The 27,035-nt window shown below is 36.4% G+C and overlaps 1 protein-coding gene across 1 annotated transcript; it reads left to right on the top strand.

Moving 5' to 3' along the window:
- The first annotated feature begins 795 nt into the window (after positions 1-795).
- Positions 796-27,035, top strand: LOC113230519 (calcium and integrin-binding family member 3). The gene is made up of 5 exons (XM_026464486.1): positions 796-846; positions 1,079-1,113; positions 16,116-16,233; positions 19,022-19,149; positions 26,798-27,035. Exons 1-5 carry the CDS (start codon positions 796-798, stop codon positions 27,033-27,035), a joined length of 570 nt encoding a protein of 189 aa, XP_026320271.1.

Genomic DNA, 27,035 nt, shown 5'->3' with positions numbered 1-27,035 from the left:
CAGATGTAGTGCACAAATGCTCTGAACTTGTCAGTGCATTACGAATAATATATTTTTAAATGATTGGAAGTTTTTCTCTGCGTGTTACAATGCCATTTCAACTATATGCTACGACTGCAGTAAATGTACTGAGCTAACTGGCATTTACAAAATATGTAATATTTTAAGAGGATGGGAAACACTAAGTTTTATTCTTATTTAGACAATTGACATTTATACTGTAAAGTATAAATTAACAACAGTAAATAAACATTGGTCATATGGCAACTTGAGAGTTAAATAAAGGCATACTAAAATATAAAGTATGATATTATGCACACATTGATTGTAATATTTTTTTGCTGTAGCGCTACCTATGAGAAATGTACGAAATAATTTTCAATGATTAATATAATAATAATAGATAGGTTTCATGATTATACACATAAAATTATTAGAACAGCGAAGTCGTAAACCATTGTCGTGTTGTTGATTTGAATAAACCAAATTGCTTAATGAAATGAATAAATGGAATAGGCTTTTCAACAGAGAACACGCAATAGTAAGCGGTAAGAACAACACTTATGTAAGTAATTATTTTAAAAGGTTTTACATCGCTAGAATTCACACTCTTAATCAACGTTAGGTTTAATTCAGCACGCAAAGCCTTGACACGTCGTATCTGTCCTATATGTTGCTCTATGGACCCGCCCAATCCCAACGCTTGCGGCCAGTATTTTACAGCCATCGCGACAATAGGTTGCTTTCATACTTTTTTCTATACATTTTTACTAGTAAATAAACGGACTCATAGGAATGGGGAACAAAGTTGTGACTTTTACGGAACAACAGTTAGAAGACTATCAGGTATTTAGTTAATTAAGTTTTTTGTTGCGTAGTGTTTTGTTTCAGATGTTGGTAAATATTTTCCAGCCTTGACAATGATTTGAGAGGGTGGAAATCTAATACCTTTGTTGAACGAATATGTACCTTACATGTATGGCGTTAGGAGTAGTTTTCTATTTCTTACTTGAAGTGCCGTATATTTTACTGGTGGTAGAATGTCTTGATGAAAACTTTTCTTTGTTTTCTGAAACAGGACTGTACATTTTTTACAAGGAAAGAAATATTGCGGTAAGAATAACGTATATGTTTTTATTGATAACACGAATATGATGGATCGGTTACTTATAACTGTAATATTTTACTGTGCAAAAGGTAATATTTGCCTTCATGTTACCTTACACTTTGTATTTATTCTTACACATTTCGAGGCAAGCATGTGCAATCTCTAGCGTAAATTACATTACATACATTAAAATTTCGACCTTCTTATTAAATATAAATAAATAATAGATAATAAAACGTAACATTTAAGAGGCGAACGGAAAGGAACGAAGTAGAATTCCTTGCCTGCAAACTTATTCCCTGAACGTTATAACTTGGGCCTTTTCAAGACGAAAGTGAATAGGCATTAGTTAGGTGTGCATGCTCAATTGCCGACCTCATCGTCACTTTCCATCTGGAGAGATGGAAGGCAATACGCGCTTATATTATGAACAAAAAAAAAACATAAAAAAATAGCAATATATTTTCATAAAATAATAATCTGTGCAAACCAAAATATTGTTTATTTTAAGTTATATGCCTAAGAAACAAAACACATAATAAAAAAATCGAAAGTCTCCGGAATTGAAATTATACTTTAGAATGTAATGTATAATTTCATTTCCGGAGATTATTTCGATTTTTTTTATTTTGTGTTTTGTTTCTTTTTTCTCAAAGTTCTTTTTTTGTTTTTTACCGATTTTCACTTTTTGTTTCTTTTTTTTTCCACAAAATTCGGGGAGTATAATAGTAGTAAATTAATTAAGGCTGTTTGCGTTAAAAGCAGATTATAGAACAGAAATTAAGTTGGCGTAGTGTCCATTGGATCGTCTCGATTTGATTGCAATTTCACATCCTATATATACATTAAAACACGTGACTGTACCATCTTCGTCCACATTCATCAAATAACATTGTGGCCAAATATAAACCTAACATCAATAATAATAAAAATCCCTTTATATCATCCACCCATACAATTGGATATCATTCTTTTTAGATAACACTATTTTTCTATTTATAACCGAACTCACACGTCATTTAAGAATTTATTGCATTATTTTCTACCACCACATGTGATGATGTGACAAAAGATTATAGATACAAGCGTATTACATGAAAGTCATAAAAATAATGAACTACATGATACAAATTATGTATATGTGAAATTTTATAACTCTTCTATATAAGCATAAGAAAGTTATCGACTAATTTTTATCGTAGAACTTTTAAGCCTCTCTCCTGAAAAGTTGTAATTTTAAAGATGTGCCTTTATTACTTCAAGGGTGCGGCTTATTATTGTAACTTCATAATCTGGTACACAACTACACCAATCATGTAATCTGAAACTTAAATACGCAACGCAATTAACTAATTACAGGATACTACGCAGCACACCCAGATCAGGATTAATTTTGAAATTTATTTTCCCAAATTGATCCCTGTAGGAATTGAACCCGGGACCTCATCATATAGCGCCCTCAATATTAGTCACTGGGCAACAGAAGTCGTCAAATCTGGTAATTTCTATAATTATATCAGCATAATTCTTCATTGTAAAATGAAAACACCGTTTACGCATTTTTACATATATTGTTTTAGGTAACTTTTATTAGGCCGTCTATAAATATTAATTTTTATTAGAGTAATGTAGCATCCTAAAGAGTTTTTAGTAGCATTGGAGCTCCATCTGAAAGAGTTCGTCCAGGGAAGTACTGCCCTTTACCTATTTCTGCCACCAAGCAGTAATGTCAGCATTACTGTGTTTCGCTTTTGAAGGGTAAGGGTGCTGGCGAAATTGCAAGCATTTGCAATTTCGCCTTATGCAACTTATGGCTCAGGATGACAGGCGCTTGTGTCACTTGGTATCATAAAAAAAGTATAATTTAACTAATTTGAATGGTAACAAACAACACGTGTTAACTATAGTTTAAAGGACACTTTCTTATTAATCAATCAAAACATTGATTAGTTATAAACATGGTGGTGGAGATAACAAACTTTTCGCCATAAAATAAGACTGGCATGCAAAATAGATATTTGTTATGCAAGGCTGCACTGTTTGACGCGAGTGCTCGTATTAAAACTTGAGCAAGCGAATGTGGCTAAGATTGAACCACAAGCGAGTGGTTTAAAAATAGATTACAGAGCGTAGCGACGGTTGCAAGGTACGAAACGCAAAACAACTTTGCTGCCGAGCGAAACACACAAGATTTCACCTCACTATAGCGAGGAAAATGGTAGATGAAAGAAAAACAGTTAGAATACAAAACGTCAGTTTTTTTTAAATTAATAGAAAAAGTTTGTCTTCGGATGCGTTCTGAATTTGCACCTCATCAGTTTTTATTCTCGCTTGTACTTATAATTTTGTGTGATTAAGTGATTATTGAAATCATTTTAGTTCTTCGACGAATCGATATAATTTAATAAACACAATTAGTTATCATTGTCAATTTAAAGTCAATAATAATAAGATACCAAGGCATTTATATTACATAAATAAGTAATTCAAATCGCGTTAGTTGAACGTGTCATTATCTTTTTTTCTTTGAAAGAAAAACTTAGGTACACCACAGTCCATCGTCAAGTTCGAATTTCGAAAACTTTTTTCACGCTAGCATGCAAAAAACGCTTTTGCGCGCAGATTTCTTATGAGAAAGAAAACGTTTGCGAGCTAGTGTGGTGAAAAAAATATTTTTAATACAGTTGCTCAAAACGTGGTATTTTTCGAACTACAAATCGTGCGGAAAGTTGGATTTCTCGCACTAGTGCTTTTTATTTTTCCAGTTTTTTTTAAATTTACTGTTGTTTTAAGTCTTAAACATAGAACTAAAGAAGTTGTATATTTATTTAATATTTATGTGCTTTGTGACGTACATAAGTCATTCGTCATTAAAACTTATATTTATTTACAAATACTATATAATGAACGTATCTCTCTAATAGTAATAGTCTCTGCCTACCCCTGAATGGGTGACAGGCGAGATTTTTATGTATATATTTATTTGTTCTATGTATTTATTACAGATAAATTGTATCTCACTACCGTGCACGGGTTCCTAAAGAAGTTTAAACAAAAGTACCAGGACTTCATAATAAGAAAAGTGGTTACAGACCGATATTACAGAAAATAAACAAAAACAGCACGTTAGAACTAGATTTCCATAGACTTTTAACTAATGGTTGCAGTGGGTGTATTTCATTATTTTAATTTACTAGCAGAAAATGAGTTTTGTTTAAATACTGTTTTATTTTACTTTCAATATAGTTTTTTCGCAAATGTATTAAAAAACGTCGTTTGATACACGTGCGGATTTGTCATTTTCACTTGTCTCGCGTCTTGACCCTCTCGCCTCTGGCTCGGACCAAGAAGCCTCGAGACTCGTGAATAATGACTAACTCTCCGCACTTATATCAAAAATAACTATTATCTACTACTTAATTTTAATCTGTCAACTATAATTTCATAAACCATATTATCACAAAGGCGCTCTTTTTAGTTCTGAATCAAAATTGTATTGTCTATAGTACTCGCTACTGAACTGAAGAATTTCATTATTACACACAGTTCTAACCACAGAGCTATAATAAGTTTCAAAAAAGTACGCTGTATTTTTGCTAACTATAATATCAAATTACAGCTAACACTACTCAAACGTTCTACTGCCTCCTCATTGGTTAAATAAGCATAAAGGTTTGACAAGCCGACTAGCTGGCTATAGGCCTTTATAAAAAAAAAGATTGGTTAAAATTTGAGCGGTACTTGGCCACTTCTATTCTATCTCTTTGGTTTTTGTTTTGTAGCGTTTGAGTTTGTTAGGTTGTTAACAAATATATTTTCTTAAATATTGGTTGTGTTTTATCATTGACTTACAATAATATGGATGTCGGGTCCGCGCTAAAAAGTGTCCGCACTTGTAAGGCGCTAAAATCGTATACAGAGTGCCACACTCCGCTTTAGTCTTCATTTGTTCTACTGACAGCGCGATACTGCGATGACATTACAATTTAAATTTCGAATAGGTTGACTTGGGACATTTTTTTCGTGGTTTTTGTATTAGACCCGTCGTCCATTTATTTGTAAGTCAATGTGTTTTATTATTTTATTTACTCGTAGAAAAAACTTATAAAACCTCTTATAAAACCTCTCTGAACGGTTTACAGGAGTGTGCTTATCTTTCCTGAAAAAATACATTCAAAAATTTTCCTGAAAACATACGAGTTATTCACATAAGGCGAGAATATTGACTATCAAATTCCATTACATTCACTACAAAGAAAGATTAATAATAAATACCATTCAATCGATCAACACAAATCTTTATGACGATAATAATTCAGTTCTATTATAATAATTGGATCGAAAATTGCCTAGGGATGAGTGACCCATTGTGTCCCATTTGAACTACAGCCAAGTTCAAGATTCACTGTAATATTTATCGTTCACAGACGGGATAAGAAAGAAAGGCCTAAATAAAGCTAGCAATAAATGCGGGAGGCGATAATATCTTCCTTTGTAGTGGATTGATGAGAATAGATAGATATAACCTAGTAGCCTAGAGCTCCTTGTAAAAGTGTTATATATAGACAGAGAGTACTGCCACCTTATCTATTTTAGCCGCCAAGGAATACTGAGTCCCAGTTTTGAAAGGTAAGGGTGCTGGTGAAATTACAGGCACATGGGACTTGTCAACTTATGCCTCAGTGGCAGTGCCCCTCAGTTCTTTGCGATTTAAAGCACTGAATGGTACTGCCACTGCTTTGGACAGTCCCATATCTTTCTACATAAGTTTTGTTTATGGTGCCCCTCCCTATCAACCTCTTGGTTATGCGGGAAGGGCACTATGACCAGTGCTAGCGAACACGCACAAGAAACATCTAAGTCAGGCCCTAACCCCGGATCAGCCCGTTTGCGCGGACTTCATCAGGTTCTCTGTAAGGCTAGAGCCTTTGGTGAGAGGCCCTGGATGCACGTACAGCACCCTCCCTGTTTTCCAGATAGGTATCGGAGCTATAGGCACGCTCACTTCCCGTCGCGCTCCGCACGAATAAAGGGTGCCACCGCTGAACCGTCGACTCTAAGTCGACTACCAAATCTCCTCATTGGTGGCGGAGCTTTAAGGCGCGCTTACTTCTCGACGCCGAATGAACGGCGTCTCTCGGCGTCTCGGGCTAGTGCCGGAGAAGCCAATTAGTAATGTTCTGCGACAATGTCCGGACATAGCTACCGACTTAAACGGTAACTTACGAGCCCCGCGCGTCTCCTCGCCTCAGGCCCTCTACTAGACCGCTACTAAGTCGTGCTAGCTGCGTGCGGGATTAACGCCCCGGCCACGCACCACAGGGTCCGGGTCCGACAGAGATGCCCTTGAAGGCGTATGACACTCGGAGGGCCAGACCCAGGCGCCCGCCGTATCCTGTCTTGCCGTCGAGCCCGTAGTCTCTCCGGAAAACTATCTCTCGGGACTGCTATGAACAGGCGTGTCGCTTACCACCAGATGGACTTGCATAATATAATTCCGTTCCCTTTCCATCATCGGGGGACTAGATGTAAGCTGAGCCACCCCTATGTTTTGGATATTCCAAGTATTCGTTCGAAGCGTTCCGCTTCCACATTAATATGACGAACAGCTGAGGAGTGGAATTCCCTACATGTAGACTTATTCCCCGAACTTTATAACTTGCGTATTTTCAACGCGCTTGTGAAAAGGTATATTTTGGTATGCATGCCATATCATCGACTTCATTATCACTATCCATCAGGTGAGATGGAGGTCAAATGTGCATTTTTTTAAATAATAATAAAGACGCACGTCTTGTCCGTGCCGTCACTGGGTATCATAAAAAAAACATAATGTAATAAATGAGAAACACACAGAAAAAATTAAAGGCGGGAATAAAAACGCATAACAAGAAATTAAATTAAAATATATATATAAAACAAAACACTAACCTAATGATCAAGAATGGCTGAGTACGGCATTTGTATGCAAACGCCACACGTGTGTTGGTGAAAAAGTAACGGATTAGCAATCGAGGCTAATTAAATCATCATTAATTTTTTATAAACGCTTTTTAAAACTTACTTTATTGCTTTGAGGACTCTCTTTCGCCATTAAAGCTGCTTAATCTTGATAAGGTCATAACATCTGAAAGATACTTAATTCCAGTTAGGTCAAATGACAAAGAAGAATTTCAGTATAAACGTGCCTTAAACCGACTAGTTTTTGTAAATAATGTGAAAATGTGACAACTATAAAACATACTATCCGTAAGAATTCCCAAAAGTATAAATTTTTGATAGGTCACTTTCATTCTTTAAGGTGATATGTTTAATTTCCCCATATAATCTTATTAACAAGCATCACATTCTTACCTACGTATCACAAATCAAAGTTTATTTATTAGACCGATTTCAAACCACGAGCATCAATAAAACGAACTTAACCAAAGAAATTTAAGGGTAAACCAAAATATACGGTAGATAAAAGTTGTTAAGTCCGGTCTTGGCGTAGCTTTTTATTAAAGATCAACATTTCGTAAAAGTTGTCTACCTTTTTTCATTATATAGCTAACTCTACTCACAACTCAAGCAACGGTCGCCCTTAACTCACCGACATAAAGCCTATTTACTTATACCCTTTTTAAAACTTTTCCCACCCAATGAAGCAGGCGACTTCACTCTAACATTTAAATATTTAAATATACCGCCGCAGTGCATGCGATTCGTATTTGTTCCGAATCCTAGAAATGACGGCCCGAAATGACACAGCGATCATTTTATCTAGATGTACAAGCTATAATCGTATTTTATCGGATCGAACCGGACTTAGTGCACATTCTATCCTATTCTATTTATTGACAATTGGCTATATAGCCTAAAAACATAATATATAATTATGAAACTGAAAATATTATAAAACTTAAACGAAATCTCTTAAAAATGTAACATAATCTCAACATAGTCAAAAAAAAGGTAGTCACGGAGTAACTTTCTTTGAATTGCTTATTTTGACAGATGAAACCACCATGTGCATGGAAATGACACGTCATGATGCGATTTTACTATGAAAGAACATGTGAACGGATTTCGGACGGAAAACCTAAATTGAATGGACAATCTATCCAAGTTACGGGCTTAAACAGAATTGCTATAAGAGCTCATAGTAGGTCCCCAGGAGCGTACATGATTGCGCGCGTGAAAGCCTTCGCGCGCAATCGCGCGCGATTGCCTTTTCCTTCTAACATCTTTACACGTACGCTCAATCGCACACGATTGACTGTATCACACGCGATAAAGCGTGTGTGTAAACCCCGCTATTGTCATTTTCAATGACTGATACTTAGGGTGTAAAATTCAAAAATAGAATCGTCACTTTTTTTACTTATCACGTTTGCCATTTTTGAGTTATGTCAATGCTGAAACCGGTGTATAATATAGGTATTCAACACATAGCGTTCCCTCAACGGGAAGCTTATAAGTACAGGTTATGGCCCCAAGTCAGCCAGTGTACAGGGTAGTCACAGACCTCTGTCACTTGACTTCATCCGGTTCTTCGAGAGGCTAGTGCCTTGGGTAAGCCGCCCCGGGCACACGTACAGTACCCTCCCTATTTTCCAAACAGGTACCGGAACTGTAGAGACGCTCACTTCCCGTTGCGCATTGCACAACTAGCGGTTACCACCGCTAAGCCGTCGACTCTGAGTCCACCACCAAATCTCATCATTGGTGGCGGAGCGATAAGGCACGCTCACTTCCCGACGCCGAAAAATGACGTCTCTCCAGTTCCTAATAACCTAAGCGGCTGGAGGGAGTGGAGAATATCTAGCCTATCCTCTATTAGCTCTCCGGGCTAGTGCCGGAGATACCAGTCGCAGTGTCCTGCGACAATGTCCGAACATAGCTTCCAATTTAAGGGCAACTCACGTGCTCCGCGCGTCTCCTTGCTTCAGGCCCTCAACTAGACCGCTACTAAGTCGCGCTAGCTGCCCACGAGACAGACGCCCCGAACATACACTACCGGGGTAGACAAACATGTCCGTCTCTGCAGCTAACCACAAACCCCAGCGAGTCCATACCCAAGTCCGGGTCCACCAGAGACGCAAAGGCGTATCATTGGCGGAGGACTTGGCTCGGACGCCCGCTGAACCCTGGTCTTGTCGTCGAGCCCGTAATCTCTACGGAAAACCATATCTCTCGGGTCGGTAGATAGGGACATAAAATGTATAGGTAAAGCGCAGGCCACACCGCGAACGAAGCTAAGCTAACTTAGCTCATGTAGCTGGGGCAAATATCCGTTTGCACCGCGAACTAAGTTAACCGAGCTCACTAAACTAACCCAACGATCCCGCTAAACTATGGAAAATACGTCGCTCTCCTGCTAGCACGTCACTACTTATACTACATATTTTCTTAACTTGCCTTTGCATGCAACTAAGTGAGCCAAGCCAAATTAGCGTAGCTTCGTTTGCGGTATGGCCTAGACTTAAGTTAACTCCAGATTAGTTTAAGACCAACAACACGTGCCTAAATATCTAATTACATGTGACGTACTGTCCTTGAATACCTGTAAACTTTTCCACATGTAGGTTTATATATTGATATAATTGATGGACGTCACAGTCGTTCACATGAGAACATATTCCGATGGGGTCGATGAGAAATAAATGTAATTAATTTATATTGATCGGGGCTGTTATGTATTAGTTACGTCAGGAAACAAATACCTATATACTCGTATGATACCCATATTATCAATAATGTGTGCGATGTTCTTTAATTAGATTGATTGTTTCCGACATTGTTGTCGGTTTCGGCGACGGCGAGTGTTATTGTTTTGGGCAAGAGCTACTGTTGTTCACCCTTAAATGGCTACAGTTGCTAATGTTATCTATCTTATAGACACTGTCGGCAAAGTAGTAAAATAAGACTATAGGAGCTATAGCCTTGAGAACCTATAAATGTCTCTGTTCTGCAAATTCCGTCACCTTGTTACACACAAAGTGTCTCGACTGAGGACTTCCACCCACATTTGGGGATCAATATCGCAATTTTTCATGAGTCTTCCTGAACATCCTTGTTTTGCATTAACTGGCCGACTTGTGTTCACCTATCTTTCTGAAGTTGAAAAAGGAAGACGCGTTTTGCAACCTTCGATTCAGGCATAATATGCCCGCACCCTCGAAACTGATGCCTCATAGGGTATTGTTTACAGGCGTATAAACTGTACACATTTAGAGTACCCCGAACAAAATCTTTCACCCTTTCAAGGCCCAATGAACCATCTTGGTTATACGAGACGAATCGGATTCATTTCGTATTGCTCAGGGCTCTTTCCAACAACACCTCATAAATACGTCTTTGACGTCACTCGGGAGATAGCCGTGTAATTTTTTGCAGTCTTCTTATTCCCTCCTAGTCCACTATCATTTGCCTGCTTTTCTATTTCTAGACTACTCCGAATCTTGGCCGAATTTACGCGTGGAACTCACCAGAAATACGCATCTGACACCATAAGATCATGGTAGCTTTGCCACAGTAACGGGACCACGACACGTGAAGATCTGCAGAGTTTCATAGTCCAACCCCAAGGAGCCAATTAATTAAGTAGAACTGTAAGATCCAAAATGAATCAATATAACAACCTCCCTGTAACCGACGTGTCACAATATTCCTGCTATTTGCACTGTGTTTTGGGCATTGCAGCTCTTTCTCGGCAAGTCCCCTGAACGAATTTACTTCGCGATCGATCAGTTACACATCGATAGTTACCGGAATAGGTATACTCGTACGATATGGCGTGATCCTAAAGATCAAGACTGGTAAATCACTAGGTGTGCAAGAACTCACTCTATATACCTCAGCATACGTTACGATTATGATTCAAATTCAAATTCCAATCATCTGTATCTTAAACTCTACTGCTCATTCGTAAGGCAGAGTCCCCTGAGAAGAATGAGCTAGAAACTATACAGTTGCTTAACATTGTTTTAACATTTTTATACATTTACATTAACATTTACAATATTTATTTCAAACATCTTAGATTGAAACATCGTAGATCATCTTAGATCTTAAACGGGTGAGTACAACAGATTCTTGTCATCCAAATACGCAGAAGCTGTGGCTGTTACTATAGTTTTAAACAACGTAAATGGCAAATTTTGAATATCAACCGGAATCTTATTATACAAGCTTATACATTGCTTCTTAAATAACTTTGTGAGGACGACGTCAAGAATAGCTGAATTGGAAGAATTCCAATTATTTTTATTCCTCGTGTTAATGTTATGTCTCACTATTTTTAATTTAAAATACTATTCTTCTGAACATGAATAACATTTTCGTAAATGTACTGAATGTTAATCTCTTTAAACTTATCTCTCAAAGCACCGCACGTTTCTTCCGGACAAAGATTCTGCTAATATCGGCGGCATTACCAAAGGAAAACGGAATTGCCGTATGTATACGTATAGGTACATCTACATACTCCTATGCCATCCCAAATAGCAGTCCAAGTTTTTGGCTCTTGTGTCATTAATTCGCAATTAGTGAAGGTCTGGAGTTAATCAATACCTTACCTTCAGTAACCATCATATACCCACTCACCCACACTAATCTAGTGTTGGAAATACAACTCTCGCAAAGTAAACAACTATGCCCTACGCCATTATCATGAGATTACTGCGACAGTTCTCGCTAGCGACCGTGTAAAATATTTGTATCCAAAATGTTGTTTCTTCTTATGACAGCTAGGGACGTTTTATATTTTAGCGACAACTGCCAGAGTAATTTCGTGGTAGAGGTACTGTTTTTGGCTCCGAATGCACATATTACATCTGCCTTCGATGTCTGCATAATTAATAACTATATAATAGTAGAACGGTACAATTTACTTTATTTTATTCTACAATATTTTTTTTTATAATTTTAATGCCAGTAATTAGATTTAAAAATTCCAAGAAAGTTAATTAACGTGTAGGTCGAGTTTTCTAAATTGCTTTCCATGTTGCTGTATTATAATTATGTTGAAATTATGATTTATTAAATTAAATGATGAATATTTAAAAATATATATTCCATGAAAATAATTTCAGAGATAAAAAATTTGTTTATTCTAAATTTTTATTGAATTGATATTCAATGACTTTTTTGTGAAATTATTCCACTAGTTTGTTATAATTATTAATACAAAGATCGAACACTCAGAAAAATTCCTCGCTCCGGCCGGATTCAAACCGACGTCTTCTAGCTTACCGTGCTAGACGCTATGCCAACTAAGCAACGGAACGCACCAGCGGACCTCACGAATTTTTCTATGTGCTTGCGTCGTATCTTTGTATTTGGTTTTTTCAATGACTTTTTAGTCGTAGCACCATCTATGAGAAATCTATGAAAGTTTTATCACCCAGTTAGATCCTTACAGTTCCAGCCCTGGCGAGAGATGTCGCTATTCACTGTATTTTAAATTTTTATTGAATTGATATTCAATTATTTTTTGTGAAATTATTCCACTAGTTTGTTATAATTATTAATGCAAAGATCGAACACTCAGAAAAAAAAATATTTTGTTTGTGGTTGCTCATTTTGTTTTGTTTTTTGTTTTTAAATTGTTTATTTTATTTTTATAATATCATGTGACGGGACTAACGAGTCGTACGCTTGATGGTAAGCTACACGCCTGTACATAACAGTTGCAGTCCCACTCAGAACTTTAAATCGCAAAGGTCTGAGGGGCACTACCACTTTGCCTGTCACCCTGAAACACAAGTCGACAAGTCCCATGTGCCTGTAATTTCACCAGCACCTTTACCCTTCAAAACCGAAACGCAGTAATGCTAACATTACTGCTTGGAGGCAGAAATAGGTAAGGTGGCAGTACTTCCCTGGACGAACTCTTACACAAGGAGCTCTACTGCTAAAGTAAGTTTACTTTCATGTTTACAGCTCTTGCCGTTTGACCTACCTAGCTATCATAATGAAGTGGCTGAGTTCACGCAAGACGTCGATCAGCAATGGCATACATTTTCGGTATCATTACCCCGATGACTAAATGAATTTTCCTCTGGATGACTAATGTAATTCCCATTCACTGTATACAGAAAACTTGTAACACAATCTATATATATACATACGATAACTAGGTTTATAAGAAGTAAAGAAACATTGTTTTTAAATTATTATTTATTTTCTACGTAATCTCTTACACAATTGACTAGTGATATCCCACCTTCTTCAACTCATACATTTTTTTTTGTCATACGGAAAAATAAGCCTCTGGTTCAGTTATCACTTCTTCATTTGATGCAAATCGTTAAAAAATTAGATACGAATCCCGTTTTCTCCATCTTCAAAAAATATACATTTTTCTTAAATTTTTATTGAATTGATATTCAATTATTTTTTGTGAAATGACTCCACTAGTTTGTTATAATTATTATTAATACAAAGATCGAACACTCAGAAAATTACACTCAGAAAAAATTCCTTCGATCCGGTCGGATACGAACCGACGTCTTCTTGCATACCGTGCCAGACGCTATACCAACTAAGCCACGGAACGAACCAACGGACCTCACGAATTTTTCTATGTGCTTGCGTCGTGTCTTTGTACTTGGTCTTTCAACAACTTTTTAGTCGTAGCACCATCTATGAGAAATCTTTAACAGATTTATCACCCAGTTAGTACCTTTACAGCTACCAGTCCTGGCGAGAGATGTCGCTATTCACTGTATTAATTAAATGTTTATTGAATTGATATTCAATTATTTTTTGTGAAATTACTCCACTAGTTTGTTATAATTATTAATACAAAGATCGAACACTCAGAAAAAATTCCTTCGATCCGGTCGGATCCGACCGGACATACATTTTTCTTTTAACTTTTTCATTTCAAATTGATTTTTGCGCTAGTTTTAAAAAAGTAACGTTAGTTTCTTATTAAGAAGTTCTAAATTAAGATATAAAAATAAATTCCGAAAAACGTTTTTATTTAACCTTAAAGTCACGTATTTATCAAACCTAAGGATCGCACTCGTATCATAATAGAACATAACCTTAACATGTAAACTCACTTTATATGGAGGAGACTCATGACCAGTAGTGGGACGTGTGAGGGGTTGACGACGATGATGGGGAATATAGTATGTTTGGCGATAGAGCATACGGACTGATGTAGTCACTGACATAATTGTGCTCCCAGAAGGAGTCGCGGTGGGTAAAAATGATGTACGGGAGTCATGGTCGGATGTCACAAAAACTAGACTGCATTGTAAGTTTGCCTGTGATTGCGGTGGTTCTGGTGGACCTGCTGTATCCTTCAATCCCGAAAAACTGTGTGCTTTATAATAGAAACAAGCAGGAATGCCATACTTACCCAGACGTATTACAAACACAAAGGAAGCCTACCACCATTAATTTAGTAGCAGTAGACCTCTTTGTGAAAGTTCGTCCAGGTAAGTACTTACTGTCACCTTACTTATTTCTGCCGCCAAGCAGTAACGTGAGCATTACTGCTTGGCGTTCCGGTTTTGAAGGGTGTGTATCAGCTTATGTCTCAGGGTGACGCAGTAGCAATGTCCTCGGGTGTTTGCAATGTAAAGTTCTGAGTCACACTGCAACTGTTATAGACACACGACTTGTTCGTCCCGTTACTTGGTACCATAAAGAAATACCGTTTCCGCTATGTAGAGTACATTGTACAAAAAAAACTTATTAACAAAATATTAAACGATTTTTGTTGTTTGAGTTGTTTTACAAGCATGAAATTGAAATTTTAAGTATTCATCTCGCGGAAATAAAGCAACGAGGAACGTGCAGCATTTCTTCTAAAATATTTTCAGAGACAAAAATCAAGTTTACCTCAAGGCTTAAAGGAATTTTCGTACAGAATAAAAGTCGAGTAATCATTTTGACTGATGTTGATGATATAATTACAAGTGATATAAAGAATACATACATAAACATTTAAAAATCATCATTGGTAAAATTATAATTTACAACTCACACTCTTATGTAATAAGGTCACATCTGCAAAATAGCAACTTTTCAGGAGAGGGGCTTAAAGATTCTACGAAAAAAAGTATTCGCTAATTTTCTTCTGCTTATTTAGTGGAATTATAAAATTTCATATATACATAATTTGTTGCATATAGTTCACATTATTTTAATATCAAGTATATAAGATCAAGAGACGGAACGAACAAGTCTTGCGTCTGATGGTAAGGCTACACGCCTGTCCGTAACAGTTGTAGTGTCACTCAGCTCTTTAAATCGCAAAGGTATGAGGCGCACCGCCACTGCGCCCATCACCCTGATACATAAATTGAGAAGTCCCATGTGCCTGTAATTTCACCAGCACCCTTACCCTTCAAAACCGGAAAACAGTAATGCTGATATTACTGCATGGCGGCAGAAATAAATAAGGTGGCAGTACTTCCCTGGACGAACTCTTTCAAAGGAGCTCTACTGTTACTTTAGTAGCTTGTGAAAATGTTTGTCCAAGTAATGCCAATTTATTAAACTGTCTTCGTGTCCGACTGATTAATATTTGCATGGCCTACATTTATTTCGCTCGTGAGTTTGGGTGTAATTTGTGGTTGTGTGTGTCTGTGGCACCCGCGATACACCCGGGGCTGTGAGTGTGTTATTATCCTTATCTATTTCTGCCATCACGCAATAATGTGAGCTTAATGCATTTCGGTTTTGAAGGGTTAAGGTTGCTGGTAAAATTACAGGCACCTGAGACTTGTTAATTTATATATTGGGATGGCGGGCGCAGTGGCAGTGCCCCTCAGATCTTTGCGATTAAAATCTCTGAGTGGCACTGCAACTGTCATGGATAGGCGTGCAGCTTACCACCTGGCACACGACTTGGCCATCTTATTGCTTGATAACATAAGGAATTGTGGTTATGAGAGCGCGGAAAACTCCTCAGCAAAATTAGCCTTAGATTTTGGTTTATTCCTTCATTTCGTTGTCGTCTATTTATCGTAATTTATACGAGAGGTCTTTATTTTACTGTGGCCAGGGTATTCAAGCGGTTCCGCGACGTGAACCCGGAGCTGGTGCCCAAACGCATGACAGAAAGTCAAGCGCACACCATCGCCGTTCCGGTCGAGGAGATTGAAAAACTTCCAGAGCTTAAAGTGAGTAAATAAAATAAGTCTATTAAACCGTAGATTTAAATTTAGCCATTCTTTTCTTTAGCTGACCTCCGTGGTCGAGGTCCATCTCCGAGGACCCGGGTTCGGTCACCGACCGAGTCAATGCAGAAAACTAACTTTTCTGTATGTCTCGAGTCTGGGTTTTTGCGGTACCGTTGTTGTTTACGATTTCCATAACACAATTGCTTTAATTACATACTTGGGATCAGGGCAAAATAGGTGATGTTGTCTAATATTTATATTTATTTATTTGAAGTCTATCCGCACCTTAAGAACGAAGGTGACCTAATTCAAAACCAAATCGCACCCCAAGAAAGAAAGTAACCTAATTAAAAATATGAAGAAAATTATTTTATACCGTAAAACGACTTTAAAAATCACTGTTCGTAAGGTTGTTAATCTGGAACTGCTCCATTAAAACTCGTGTGGCTAGTGTTGAGTTACTCATATACAAGGCAACTCATTTGTACCACTTGCTTGGTTAGTTTGTCACAACATCTCATGTCATTAAAATGTCCCACCTCACACCTCACCTCATTATTTGATTTTTAATTCGGGACTTAGTCACGTGTAAAACATATTTTATTTTATTTACCTCGACGTTTCGGACATATTGCAACGTCCATGGTCTCGAAGGGGCTGAAGAGGCGGGTGTCAGCATCTTCTAGTCGTGCGAGTTTTTCTAACTGCCCACACTTGATCTTCATTATTTATTTGTGCACTAGGATTCTCACTAGACCGACACACAACACTCACGACATCCGGCGACTGTTCGGGCAATACTTGATGTCGTTTACGCTTGCTGATAACTGGATCCCATGATGATGAAAGCTTAAAACCGTCTTCTCGGTTGAAATTACGGTACGTCGAGGTTAATAAAATAAAATATGTTTTATACGTGATTAAGTCTCGAATTAAAAATCAAATAATGTGGAAAAATCGTGAAAGTTTAAATCAAACCTCACCTCATGTCATAGCCTCATGTCACACTGCTTCGAATTCAACAAATGCAACAAGGATTTGTCCTACACTGCCCGGATTTTACCTGATTTTACATCATATGATCATGCTACCATAGTACTACACTAAATTAACATTTATTTATACTATATCATAACACTTAAATTATCGATATAGTCAAGTTATGAAAATGTGCTTAATATTCCCTGTCTGTTGAGTTATTGCCGTAGTTGCAAACATTCTTACCACTACCTCGCCTCATTTAAAGTAGGACATGGCACCGCCTCACTTTTTCAAATGAGGTCCTCGAACTCATTTTAATTTCATGTCCTACCCAACACTACGTGTAGCATAGACTCCCTACATGGGTCTCTCTTTCATATATTTCAAATTCTGCTACCGCGATGTAAACGCCGCATTTCGTGTTGAATCTCGTGTTGAACCTGCAAAGACAATACGAACAAAAAGTGACATTCCGAAAATCATCGTTAAATTTATACAAAAGCGACTTACTCCTTTCTCTTATAATTAAAACGGCTTAATCTCAATAAGGTCAAATAATCTTGCATACGCTGTTGAAAAAAAGAGACTTGATTCTTGTTAGGTCAAATTAAAAAAAAAAAGTTCAGTAATATGTTCACAGCGTCTAGTTTCTGAAAATTATATTTTGAGATTGTCTTCCCAAAATCTTAAAATTTTGTGTTGAGTCACTTTCGTTCCAAAGGTGCGACATATATCCTCTACTATTACTACATACTTTGAAACTCTACATACAGGTATCCTCGCTATGTTTTCCTTTACTGTCGTATTGTAATTAAAACAAGATGTCAAGAACTTATACAATCACATGATGGTCGTAAGTTCTGCGTTTGAGATTACAACTCCGTTAATATAAACATAGAGTATAGAGCGAAATGATATTTTATTATATTCAAAGACTAAATAAAACGGTAAATTAAAAAAAAGATATAATTCAACGAAAAAACACACTGTGTTTGTCCAACTCATAAAGGAAAATTGCCTTTGCGTCATCATTTTTAGAAGATGAAAAATAAATGTGTATAAAAAATATTTCGTCTTTTTTATAAAGGCACAGGTGTGCCTAAAGCAATTCCAGGTACTCATTATTTTTGATTTAATATTTCAACGTTCATGTTTCAGTGATATTTTTCTTCATTGTAATACTACACCCGAGTTGACTTATTCATATTTTTTGTTTATTAATTTCTTTTTTGTCTAGTTCTTTGCTCTTTACATTTGCACGTTTTTTGTATTAAAGGAATTTGAATAAAATTTTATTTGTATTAAAATTCCTTCCTGTGTCTGTTTTGCCAATTACAACAAGTTTAGAGTTGAATAAAGAAAAAGTTTCATAGATTTCTATGAGAAAACAAAGATCTGTGACAACCATTGACTTACAATTATATTCACGTCGGGTCCGCGCTAAAAAGTGTCCGAACATATAGGGCGTTAAAATCGTATACAGAGCGTCATTCACACTCTAGTCTTCGTTTGTTCGACTGACAGCGAAGCAAGCAAAATTAAACAATACTGCGATGACATTACAATTTAAATTCAACGTTTTAGCTTTTTCATATTCCTTGACATGTCACTACGTTTAAATAGGTTGACTTGGGACATTTTTTTCGTGGTGTTTGTATTAGACCCGTCGTCCATTTATTTGTAAGTCAATGGTAACAACGCATAGAAAAATTTGTAAGATTCAAATCTACAAAACTATTCGACAGAAGTTTTATCGATAGATTATGATAGAATTAAATCAATAATACAGTTTTTATGTATTTTCTAGGAGAATCCTTTCAAGCGACGTATCTGCCAGGTATTCTCGCACGACGGCTCCGGCAATCTGACCTTCGAGGATTTCCTGGACATGATGTCCGTCTTTAGCGAGGCTGCACCAAGGGACATTAAAGCCTGGTGAGTCAGATATAACTGGCTAAAGAGTTAACCGCAGTTACGAAGCTCCTGTAACTTTAGCAATAACTTGGCATTAAAGCGGTACGCCACTGATCTTATTTGCATGCAAAATGTTGGTTTTGCATCAATTTCTTCAAACATTGTCGTTTCTACTTTAATAATAACTTTTATTTCTATCAACTTGATTCAATGGTATCAGTTTATATAAAGATGGACTCCATCTACGTAACCAATCGTAAACCACAATAAGTTTTTTGTAAAAAAAACCGACATATGTATTTGCCAAGTTTTATTGAAATCGGATAGCGAAAAGTGCGCGAAACCGAAGTCATCCCCTAATTTGCCACCCTTAGAGGTGGAAAATTTTCTTCAAATTCAAATGAAACCAATACTGAAGTATTGTATTAAACTAATTATCAAAATCGGTCCACAGATGCCTGCGTCATTAAAATTGGTTCATAATAGCATAACACACACAAAAAAAAAAAAAAAAAAACAATTGAAACGTTCCCGCGCAAAATTGTGAACTGGGTCTTATGATTCTTAACGCGGATGGAATCGAGACACTTATCCCATTGTTAATTAAAAGTAAATACAAATTATACAGGTATTTACAAGAATAACGTCAATTCAATAATTATATTCCATTTATAATTGCTTAACATGTGAAATAATTGGAACAAAAATTTATATTCCAATTTCAAATCTTAAATGAATTTTAAAATAATTAATCCAACTCCAAATCAAAATTGACATTGAACATGAAAATTCCAAAGCAAATTAAATTAAATTAATCTTAAATGTCATAATGATTAAACTTAACTATAGTACTAATATAGAACGACCAATCTTAGTGAGACATTTTTAGAGCAAATATAAAAACGCGGTTGAGTTTTTGACGTCAAAATCGTGCCAAGAGGCTTATAGGTGACTCGAATTTAGTAGAAGCGAAGCTGCAGAGCCTTGAACTCCGGCGTAAAATCCTGCTTATCGTTTTTCTACTGGACATATCACGGAGAGTGTGCGATGGAATTGCAAAAGTTAATTCCGCTTTGGCCTTTCCATTATCGGGGGATTCGACATAGGATGGGGTTCCACCCCTATGTTGGATTTGCACGAACCGTTTTGCCTCCACATTTATATGGCGAGCGGCTAGGGAGAGGATTTATCTGCCAGCGGACTTATTTCCCGAACGCTTTAACTTGGGTCTTTTCAAGTCGAGAGTGAATAGGCGTTATTTACTAATTAGGCGTTATTTGCGAATGCAACATCTTCGACCTCATCGCCTCTTTCCATCAGGTGCGACAGAGGTGAAATGCGCACCATTTTTGTATTAAAGAAAAACATCGCCTATTTGCTTTTCAAGTACGTAATTTTGCGCAAAAACAAAGGGTTATTAGGTACAAAAATATTAATATTTTTTTACAAAAGAATGACCTATATTCTGCCCCAATTCTGGGAATATTAAAACATGTCAGTTGTGTGTTATATAGAATTTATACGTTTGGTATTCTGCTTAGAAGCTTTAGAAGTAATAATTTGTCAATAGTTGTTAGCCATTGAGCAGAGAAAGCAGAGCAAAAAAATTGTAGAGACATTACAATTCTTTGATATTTAGCTTGACAATGGCAAGTGGTTGGCACGTCAGTGATGTAGTCTACTAATATTATATATATTTCATATGAAGATCAAATTGCTGGTTAAACGAAATAAAAATTTTTTTTTTTTCGTTCAACCTGCAATTTGGTATTTGTATTTCTACATAGTAATGCCCATGGTACATAAATTGTAAGGCAACATCGATCGTTAGTGATTGAATGAATGAATGCCATCACTGCCATCCATCGTGTATATAACCAGAAATAGAGACGAAATAAGGGTCATCCATCCCTGGCAACTCATCAGGAAAATGGGCCTTATATCACATTGAAATATCAACTCTCGTTTGCGTTGAAATCACGAATCAGAAAGCTGAAATAGTATAGCGCCAACCACTGACCCATGTGTATGTCTCCGTATATTCCAAAAATATTTCTTATTGTAATAAATATATTATCTGTAACAATGGGGAGCTATTCCATTCGGTGGTATGGGAAAAACAGCAAAACATGTAATTACAAAACAAACGGTTCACATTTAATCGGTAATTAAATATTAAATATGTAATTTTCCAATTTTCGTCCATTATAAAAAAAGCAAAGCTCTAGTTAAACTGGTCGACAGTTGTCACCGTAATGATTTGGCAGAATAGTTTTCAAACAAATTAAATAACATTTCGTCTCTATTTCTGGTTATATACTCGATGCTGCCATCCCGCTGACAATGTTGAGACTCAACTGCCATTGCAACTAGATTTAGCAGAATAACAAATGTTATCATAATTGCAGCAGTGGAGTCTCAATGGAATTACAGAGATCAAGTGGTTTCAAGAAACTTAATAGGCTTGGGACCCAGCAATTCTTATTACTGGTTACTGTTCTTGCGTTAATATTGTCCGGTTTGAAAGTAATGATGCTGGTAAAACTGCAGGCACATGGGACTTGTAAATTTTATGTCAGATCTTTGCGATTTAAAGCTTTTTGTGACATTGAAACTATTATGGTTAGGCGTGTCGCTTACCAACGGCGCACGACTTGTTCGTCCCGTCGCTTGATAACATAGCAAATCATAATTGTAACTTTTTCATTGAAAAAGAAAACCGCCCTTAAAAGTTCACTTATCGGCTTTTTCCGATTTCCATGGGATCCCCTCATCAGACTCCGAATTTTTTAGTGACAATGGGACTGTTTCGGACACATTTGTACATTTTGTACTTTTTTCTGGTTGTCATGGTGACTGTGATTTGTTGGTTACATGTATTGTGTCAAGTGGAAAGTCGACTTTTATTTACGGATTTTTTTTTTACTTTGTGATAGCTGAAACGAACCCGGAGCAGCATCGTTATACCCTTTCAAACAAAAAAGAATTTTCAAAATTGGTCCACAATTCATGGAGAAATCGATATGTCAGTGAACGTGTCAAAAATTGGAGGATTTTCCTCGATTTCGATGGATCCCCTCATCAGATTCTGATTTAGTGACAATGGGACCACGACGAGAATTCACCCTTGCAAACAAAAAAATAATTTTCAAAATCGGTCTACAATTGACGGAGAAATCTGAAATCAAAATACAATAGTGTATTAACTCAAAAAGTGGACTTTCTCAGAATCGTTGAAAAGCGAATTACTCACTTCCCGCAAAAAATTATTACAATTTATTTATGTTATAGTTCATAACATACATAAATTGTAATGATAGATAGACACTTAAACAATTTCTTAAATAGATTAAAAATGAAACGGAAAAAATAATTCAATATTTTTGAATACAGGATTATTTTGGCCAGAACTATCTCATTTTGAGTCAAGTGGATATCTTTTTATTGTTTCTTACAATATTCCAACGCCGGTTTTTTTCACGTGTAGAGAATCAAATTTTACGTTCAGTAATGATATAATATTAAATTTCACATATTTTGAGTTACAACACTATTGTAATAGCAGTGCGATATATACAGACGAAAGTATAACCTCCTCCTTTTTTTTCAAGTCGGTTAAAAATAGAAAAAGTTACGCTTGGATAAATTTATGTGAACATTTTTTAATTAAAAAAAGACTGACATATTACCAGTGGCTATGCTCATGTATGCCTGTCAGACCCGGCTTCATTAAATGCGATTTTGCTCAACAATTTAAGAAAAACAAAACACGGGGCGCTGTCGTCGAGCTCGCTCCTCGTCTTGTTGTTTTGAAAAATGCACTGTACGTGACAATAATAAAAACCCATTTTTGAATGTTTTCGACAGACGCGTTACCGAGAAGAAACATTTGGGTGAAAATTTTATGCACCGCTGTAGCAATCTGTCATAGATACATTTCATAAACATTTCATATTCTCGGTATAATTTGTTTCGTCAAAAGTGTTTTTATCACACGAAATTAGTAGCAGCAGATATCCTTGTAAAAGAGTTCGTCCGGGAAGTACTGCTACCTATTTCTGCCGCCAAGCAGTAATGAGAGCATCCGATTCGTATTTATTCCGAATGCGAAACTATAGAAATCTAGAAAACTTGGACCCACTTCGGATGTTACTTGTGTCACTCTAAGGGTACTGGTGAAATTACAGGCACATGGGACTTGTCAACTTATGTCTCAGGGCGACGGGCGCAGTGCCCCTCAGATCATTGCGATTTAAAGCTCTGAATGGCACTGCAGCTGTTATGGGCAGCAGTGCAGCTTACCACCAGCTACACCACTTGTTCGTCCCATCACTTAATGTTATAAAAAAGTCATATGAAATATTTGGAACAAATTATGTAACAAATTTTTAAAAAGGTTCTGTTTCTAGTTTTATACACCCCTGTAACTTCACTTCTGTGACTGCCACAGTGGTATTTACCTACGTGATCTCGCAAATCTACACATTTCTAGGTTCTTTGTCACATATTTGTAGAATTTTGGTTGAAATATAACATTGATTTGAAATATTAATGTTCTCTTTTCGTTTTTAAATAAAAACACTCGAAACTTTCTTCGTTTCCATAATGGTATGTAATTTTCAACTTTTGGCTGTTCTGACCACTAATTCAAAGTTTTCTTCGGGAAATATAGTATTTCACGTTTTTATGTTCGCACCAATTAAAAAATGATATTGATAACTCAGAAAGTGCCTCCGTGGCCTAACGGTTACCAGACTGGTCTGCCACGCAGACATGTCGGGTTCGATTCCCGGGACTATTTAAATGTAATTTAAAAGGGAAATATTTGTATGGCTTACATTTATTCCTCTTGTGAATTTGTGTGTAATTTATAGTTGTCTATGTGTCTGTCCATGGCACCCGCGATTCAGGGTTTCCCCAGTGCAAGGCATGAGTATGTGAAAAAAAACATAAATCGTGTTACATGGTGTTACGTATTAAGATACATTTTGTAACACTCCTACAAAAAAATAATCTTTAAACGCCATGCCATTTACGAGGTTTAAAACTATAGTGAAACAAAAACTTTATACTAAAGGTTAGTATTATACAGCTTCTGCGCACTTGGATGACAAGAATCCGTGGTAGTGTATACTCAACCCACGATATGTTTGAAATAAATATTGTAAATGTTAAATGTATTCAAAAAAAGAGCAACCCCTAGAGTTCCTTGCTCATTCTTGTTATGGTACATTGCCTTACGAATGAGCAGTAAAGTTTAATTAATATGACGATAATGATAAATACAAAGTTCGAACACTCAGAAATAATTCATTCGATCAGGCCCGATTGGAACTGACGTCTTCTAGCGTACCATGCCAGACGCTATTCCAACTAAGCCACGGAACGAACCAGCGGATCTCACGAATTTTTCTATGTGCTTGTTATCGTGTCTTTGTATTTGGTTTTTCAACGACTTTTTAGCCGAATCCGGGAGAGTGAATAGGCTTTATTTAGGTGTGCATGCTTCATCGTTTAGTGGAGTAATTTCACATAAAAAAATTAAATTAATTAAAAATTTAATAAAATTTAAAATAATGTGACGATTTCAAATGTAATTTGCTTGCCTACGCAATAAAGACGATTTCAATTTGAATTTGAAAAACCTCTCTAATGAAAAGCTGTAATTTTGCAGATGTGGTCTTATTACACCAAAGGTGCGCAGCGACTTATATAATTTTTCAAATATCCCCAAGACGTCGGGGTTTAATCTCAATTCTAGAATCCATTCATTTATTGCAACATGCGTTTTTCACAAACATGACTTGCCTGGCTATCATAATGACGAATTGGCCACGTTCACGCAAGGCGTCGATCAACATTAGCTAGCAATTTCGGTATATTTTTATTACCCACGATAACTAATGAGTTTCCCGCTTGAGATGAGTGTTATTGCCATTCTTTGTATTTAGAAATATTGTAACATAATGTATAAGATATCAATTATATTAATATACCTATGTATATCAATTTCCTCGTAAAGAGACACGCCAAAAAGAAAATAGTTAGTTACTTTTATGATTATTTATTTATTGTGCATTGGTTGTAGAGTCATCAGCTTAACCCTTGGTTACTCGCACGAAGAAAATCACACAACTACTCGCATGGGCGGCTCTCTGGCTCCAATTTACTAGGAAGATTTCTAACGAACTAATAATAGTATTAACTAAAAATCTCAATATTACACGTAACACAGAACTTAAAGGAGCAATTCAAATAAAAACTAATAGAAACTTATAAAAAAGGAACTATAAATCCTCTCTAAAATTACACTTTTGAAGCATTCTGAAATGAAAATCAAAATAATATTTTTCGAATCCCTGATATCACAAGTCTGATAATAGATCCTAGACTGGTCATTGAAAACAAATTTAGTGCATTTCATGAATTTTTGCAGTTATTGCACAGTCCACGCTTAGCTGTCGATGGGACTGCTCGATTCTTCAGATCATACACCTCAATAAGTCGATTTGTTATAACTTTTGGGGTTTGTTTTCATATTTTCCTGTTGTCTTTGGTAATTTTGAACTAGTTCTACTACACGCTGTCGTAAGAAATAATGTCTCACATGGGTACGATTTTTCTTGTCGCCTAACGTCTAGTCAATGTCGACTACGTGGTGTATTGTAGGCAACTGATTTTTTTTGAAATATTTGTCATATATATACATAAAAACCGGAAATTTTAACGCAAAAATCAATTCTAAACTTTTATTTTACAAACTCAATAAAAAAAAATAATACAAGATACTATTCAAAAACACAACTAATATTAATAATAGATTTACTTACCTGAGACGAAAAAGGTTACGTAAGTCGTCGTACGGGTCACGCACTTAGAGTGCAATGACGCGTCCATACTCTTTGACGTCCTATTTGTCACTAAAATATCATATGGCACGAATTAGTGCTTCCTAGTAACTTTACTGTAGGCGTAGACCGATGTTATTATTTTATAGTGCATGACAGTAAGTGCGAGTAATTAAGGGTTAAAAAGATATCACTGATCCCACGGCGCCGACTCAACCGGCGAGAGGGAAACCCGGGGGGGTTTTAGTGGGGTAGGCCCTCCAGTCTGGAGGGAGAGTCCCCACATAACCCCTGAGTCTCCCTGGGCTCAGGGGTATCCATAAAGATTTCCCCCCCGTCAAAAAAAAAAAAAAAGGGTTAAAAAGATATATATCAAATAATTAAGAAACTCAAAACGTAATATCATCATTATCAACCCATAATAACATGTCCTATACTTTATAATACTACATTAAAAACATTTTGATTGAAAAGTCATATTACAAAATTGAAGACTACGTGTTAGATAAAGATTTATGGAAAGACGACATGGCTCTAGACTCCACACAAATTTGATTTTATTGCAAAGTGTATTCCATAGCATTTAAGTTTATTTCAAAAAAGCAATCCCTAAGGTTTCTTGCTCGTTCTTCTCAGGGAAGTCAGCGTAGTGAACGAGCAAGTCGCTCAAATGTGACGACTTCAAGCGTAAATTTATTTTACCTGTGGAATAAATAATTTTTTGACTTTGAAGTCGTTTAAGAATAAGTCCCAGTCATCAAATTCAAATTTAATATGTCTCTGTATCGTATTCAACAAATATTTTTATTAAAATGTTTCAGGTACGCATTCCGAATATACGACCTTGATGATGACATGTACATAGGAAGGGAAGACTTGCTTGAAGCGACAAGATTGTTGACAAGAGGGGAATTACATCCACACGAAAGGGACGAGATCGTAGCCAGTGTTCTGGATGAGGCAGACGTCGACGGCGATGGAAGACTTTCCTTCATGGATTTCGAACACGTTGTAGTACGAGCACCTGATTTCTTATCAACATTCCACATTAGAATCTGA

Source organism: Hyposmocoma kahamanoa, unplaced genomic scaffold (genome assembly GCF_003589595.1).
Source record: "Hyposmocoma kahamanoa isolate Upper Pololo Valley unplaced genomic scaffold, ASM358959v1 63, whole genome shotgun sequence".
NCBI classification, from domain to species: domain Eukaryota; kingdom Metazoa; phylum Arthropoda; class Insecta; order Lepidoptera; family Cosmopterigidae; genus Hyposmocoma; species Hyposmocoma kahamanoa.
This window is presented reverse-complemented; position numbering and strand designations above follow the sequence as displayed.